This window comes from Vigna unguiculata, unplaced genomic scaffold (assembly GCF_004118075.2).
Source record: "Vigna unguiculata cultivar IT97K-499-35 unplaced genomic scaffold, ASM411807v1 contig_550, whole genome shotgun sequence".
Lineage (NCBI taxonomy): Eukaryota > Viridiplantae > Streptophyta > Magnoliopsida > Fabales > Fabaceae > Vigna > Vigna unguiculata.
Window position 1 is genome coordinate 116,574 of NW_021011268.1, and position 5,330 is coordinate 121,903.

The 5,330-nt window shown below is 37.6% G+C and overlaps 1 protein-coding gene across 1 annotated transcript; it reads right to left on the minus strand.

The window, feature by feature from the left end:
* Positions 1-2,179: 2,179 nt before the first annotated feature.
* On the minus strand, positions 2,180-4,183 carry LOC114172430. Its single transcript, XM_028056910.1, has one exon. It carries the CDS (start codon positions 4,181-4,183, stop codon positions 2,180-2,182), a length of 2,004 nt encoding a protein of 667 aa, XP_027912711.1.
* Between the last annotated feature and the right edge of the window lie 1,147 nt (positions 4,184-5,330).

Here is a 5,330-nt window from a genome sequence, read left to right on the forward strand (position 1 = left end):
TTTTTCTGAAAAAAAACAAATTATTATTTATTCTATTATTTATTTAGCCGGACGAAATTGGGTGTTGACAGCTGCCCCTCTTTACTTAGATTTTGCTTGATAATATGAGAATTTTACATTTTCATATTCTCAAAGAAATATAAGTAAAGATAAAGACACTAATTTCGTCCGGTTTCAAAAGAAACAAAGGCAAGACATGAAATCAAAGGTCACAAACCAACAACCTCATTTCCAAAGGATTCAATGACCATTACCACGTAGAGGGTCTTGATCCAGAAAGTCATAAACTTTTTGCAAACTAAACTTTTTGAAAAAAAATAGACCAATCCCGAGGAGAGGGTCTATATCTACAGGATTCGGCGACCATTACCACGTAGAGGGCCCCGATACCAAAACATATACTTTTTGCCAATATAATTTCTTTTTGAAAAGATTAGACCAATCCTGAGGAGAAGGTCTACATCTAAAGGATTCGGCGACCATTACCACGTAGAGGGCCTCGATCCAAAGACAAAAACTCTTTGTAAACTAAAACTTTTTGAAAAAGATTAGACCAATCCTAAGGAGAGGGTCAACATCTAAAGGATTCGGAGACCATTACCACGTAGAGGGCCTCGATCCAAAAACATAAACTCTTTGTAAACTAAAACTTTTTGAGAAAGATTAGACCCATCCCGAGGAGAGGGTCTACATCCAAAGGATTCGATGACCATTACCACGTAGAGGGCCCCGATCCTAAAACATATACCTTTTGCAAATATAATTTCTTTTTGAAAAGATTAGACCAATCCCGAGGAGAGGGTCTACATCCAAAGGAAAACCTGCATATTGATTTAAGCATAGACAAACACAACATGAATGCCTTTTGAAAAAGACGTAAAGTGAGCCCAACTGAAAACCTGCCCCTGTGGGCCCTTATTTTCCTTTTCGGACTTTTCAAAATATGTTTTTGATGATAAAAAAAATGGTATGATGTGATGAGGGTGCATGAATGCATGGATGCACAAAACCCGTACTTTTCCTTCCTTTCCTTTCCTCATTTTTTTTATATTTACATTGTATTTCTTTTGGCCACCACGACACCCTTTAGGAGCTAGTATGCATCTAGCGAATATACCCGTGATGTTTTCTTTACACAAATATACATTTTTACCAAATATTTTTAATTACCAGCTCAGTGTGACACTTTTACAACACATTTATGAAAACCCAAATGATATATTTTTTATCAAATAAAACGAAATACAAAAATCTTGAAAACAATGTCGATATCCTTAGTTGCATCCTCTATTATGGAATCATCATGCATAAAAAAATTTAACCGCATCAGAGTTGACTGACAACGGTAACTCCTCCCCATTCATCCTTATGAGAATTAGTGCCCCACTAGAGAATGCTTTCTTCACCACATACGGGCCTTCATAATTTGGAGTCCATTTGCCTCTATGGTCCTTTTGTATAGGTAAGATTTTTTAAAACTAGATCGCCTTGATGGAACTCTCTGGGACGTACCTTTTTGTCAAATGCTTTCTTCATTCTTCTTTGGTATAATTGTCCATGACACACCGCAGTTAACCTTTTTCCTCAATGAGGTTAAGCTGGTCAAGTCTGGCCTGAACCCATTCTGCTTCTTCTAATTGGGTTTTCATCAATACTCGCAAGGATGGAATCTCTACTTCAAAAGGGAGTACTGCCTCCATTTCATATACTAGAGAGAAAGGTGTTGCCCCAGTTGAAGTATGTATTGATGTACAATATCCATGCAAAGCAAAAGGAAGCATCTCATGCCAATCCTTATACATGACCAACATCTTTTATATAATCCTCTTTGTATTTTTATTAGCAGCCTCAATTGCCCCATTCATTTTTTGACAAAAAGGAGAAGGTTCTCAGTCATCCTCATTATCATCTTCCATATTGTCAATAGAGTGCTCAAAATCAGGAATACCGACATTTAAAATATTCATCATCATATTTGTATTATTTGAGTTTACAAAACGAATAGATAAAACGAAAACGATCGAAAATGCAAATTATAAATGTTTTGTATTGTCACACTAAGCATAAAAGAAAAAAAACATCACGTAAAGTCCCTCCGGGTAAAGCAATAGGATAAACTAAAAAAACATTTTCTCCAAATTAAACATCACGGGTAATTCGTTATCTCTCAATTATTCAACTATATGTCTGGAGGACAGGACCGCACAAAGTCTAAGCTTTCCAATCCATTTCCATCCTCGATGGGTGATATCTGACAAGTGTTAATCCATCTAACACTGCGGAAGCTCTCTTTGATGTCACTGATGCAAATCTTCCCTTTTCTTCGTTCTTGTCCTTCTATGCGAGCCAGGCCTAGCTCATTCTTTTCTTCTACCAGCCTCCTCTTGTCATCTTTGTCCCCACAACATACTTGCACGAAGTTCTTGTCGATCAATTTTTGTAGAAAATTTTCAAACTTTTTGCACGCCTCGATGGAATGTTCAGCACCTGGATGGAACCCGCATGCATCCCTTAAGTTATATTCACCTTCCAATAATCCTACTGTTAGTAGTGTCTCAAAAATAAACCTTCGTGAACTCTTAATTTCGCTCACATTCTTCACCAACTGGCGTCCCTCGAGATCAATAGCATTTATTGAAGCATTATCATGCCCAGATAGGGGATTGGTCTTAATGTTGGGTTTATTCTCTTGAAATTTTAACCACCCTGAGTCGATTAATGCCTGAACTTTGTGTTTGTAAGACAAACATTTCTCAGTAGAGTGACCAATGGCTCCCCCGTGATAATCACATGTGGCATTTACATCAAAATACTTAGGGTATGGTGGCTCCAAAGGCTTCATCGGGCAGATAGCTACCAAAGCATTACGGAGTAGATCTGGCAACAACTCCGTGTAAGTCACAGGAATAGGAGTGAAATGAATATAATTCCTTTCTTGATTCCTTCTAGGACTAGTGATTTGCCCCAAAGACTGGTTGGGATTTGTGTTAGCCTCAATTTTCCAAGTGTTATTGTGTTGTGATTGATAGGATCCCTGTTGTGGAGATTGTGCTTGGTAAGCAAGAGTCTGATTTTCCCACTTAGGTATTGTTGATACTGCGTGCACCTCTACTTCCATCTTCTTCCCGAGACTGAAATCGGGCTTTTTAGGAGTTGTAGCCGCGAGCGGGCTATATGCAATCTTTCCATTCTTCAGCCCGATCTCTATCCTTTCACCTATGATGATAATATCGGCGAAAACTGAAGATACATTCCCTACCATGTGTTCATAGAACGGTGGTTGTAACGTGCTCACAAACATTGCCACCATTTCTTTATCATGAAGAGGAGGCTCCACTTGAGCAGCAAGCTCTCTCCATCGTTGGGCATACTCTTTAAATGATTCTGCATCCCTTTTGGCTATGTTCTGCAATTGCAAACGATCTGGCGCAATATCCATGTTATACTTGTACTGTTTCAGAAAAGCATCTACCAAATCCATCCAAGAGCGAATGCGAGACGCCTCCAAGTGGGTATACCAACTCAATGCTGCCCCAACCAAACTGTCTTGGAAGAAGTGGATCAACAATTTGTCATCGTAAGCATAGGCGGCCATCTTTCGATAATACATGGTTAGATGGCTTCTAGGACATGTGGTACCCTTGTACTTTTCGAACTCCGGAACCTTAAACTTGTGAGGTATTGTTACATCACGAACTAAGCTTAAACCTGCAACATCGCCAAACCCATAGTTTCCACCTCCCTCAATAGCTCGTATTCGTTCTTCCAAAATTTCCAACTTAGTTTTGGTTCCCTCAACATCAACGAATACGGACTGCATAGTAGGGTGTGGTGTAATCTTGCCCAAAGAGTCATCATCGACAGTTGTGTTTAAAGGCTTAGGTATTACAGTCACTCGTGGTTCTGCAAAGGTAGTCCCTTCATTCCTTGGAGTATTGATTGGGAATGAGAAGGAAGCATGTTCAGCCTCTGAATAATCTCCAACAGGTGGGGTGTAACTCGATGGCAATCCGTATGTTGGAAAAGCAATAGGAGCGTCATGAGTGCTTTTCTCACCCTTTGCTGATGAAGCTTCTCCTGAGGCCCTTAAGGACTTCAAGGCCTCCAAGATTTGACCTACTTGGTCCTTTAGTTGACTGATATCTGCTTTTATTGTCTCTTGTGCAGTTTCCCAGTCCTCCATGTTTTTACTATTTGCTCGCGTCCTGTAAGGGTGCCTTGGCCTTCCCGTATTTGTTTTTATTATTTTTGCTCTATTATTTTTATTAAAATAAAAATAAGAAGAAGAAAAGGAAGGAAAAACATAATGCAAATCATTTATTTTATTAAGAAATTATAAAGTTGTGAGTAAATAGAAATTGACATGGAAAAAAGTCCACACAAACCCAATCCTATAGAAAGCTCATAAATCAATGTGTTAGAAAGAAAACTTAATCTTTAGCCCTAGCTATCATGTTCTTAAATTACTCAAATTACTTTCTACAACCCTAAAGGATAATTTCTTCTTCACAATGTCAAATCCTAATTGTCCCCCGACTCCCAAATTCCATGTTAATTCGCCTTTTCTTTTTAAACTTAAACACAACTTTATAATTTTGGACCTAAAAGTAAATAAACATGATGAGATGACATGGGAAAACATAAATATATGGATGCAATAATATTTCATGCACTATTTTATTACTAAATCAAAAATCAAAAGGAAAGAAAGAAAAACCCAATAATAATAATAATAAATAATTAATTAAAAAAAAGATACTAATAATAATAAATAAAATGAAACGAGGAAAAAACAATCTCCCTTTGTGCCTTATCCATTGGGTTTGGTGCCTAATGGATCTAAGGTAAAATACATGCGCTTATCAGGATGGTTTCCTAATACCTAAATATCAAGGTCACTAGAGCTATGGCCCACTTCATGGCATTTCCCACGACAGTTGGTAAACAACAAGAGGTGGGAGTACCAATGAAGCAAACAAACTCTAGCTGGGGTTCTCACAATGACCACTTGGGAAGTACATCCACTGTGACACTGCTACACAATCCCCTCTATTTCTAAAGTTACTCAGGCCCGGGTATAGGGCCCCACTCATGTCATGCACATAGTGTGTGTGTGAAGGGAGTATAATGCATACCCAAACCCCTTCCTGCAAATAAACAAAGAAAAAAAACAGCCAAATATATATATAATATAGTCATTTATCCTAGGATTCAAAAGTCAAGCATAAAAACAAAGCACTATGAACAATAAATAAATAAAATAAAAATCATCCAAAATTAAAAAAATATACACAAAATATTAATAAGAAATAAAATAAAATAAAATAAAA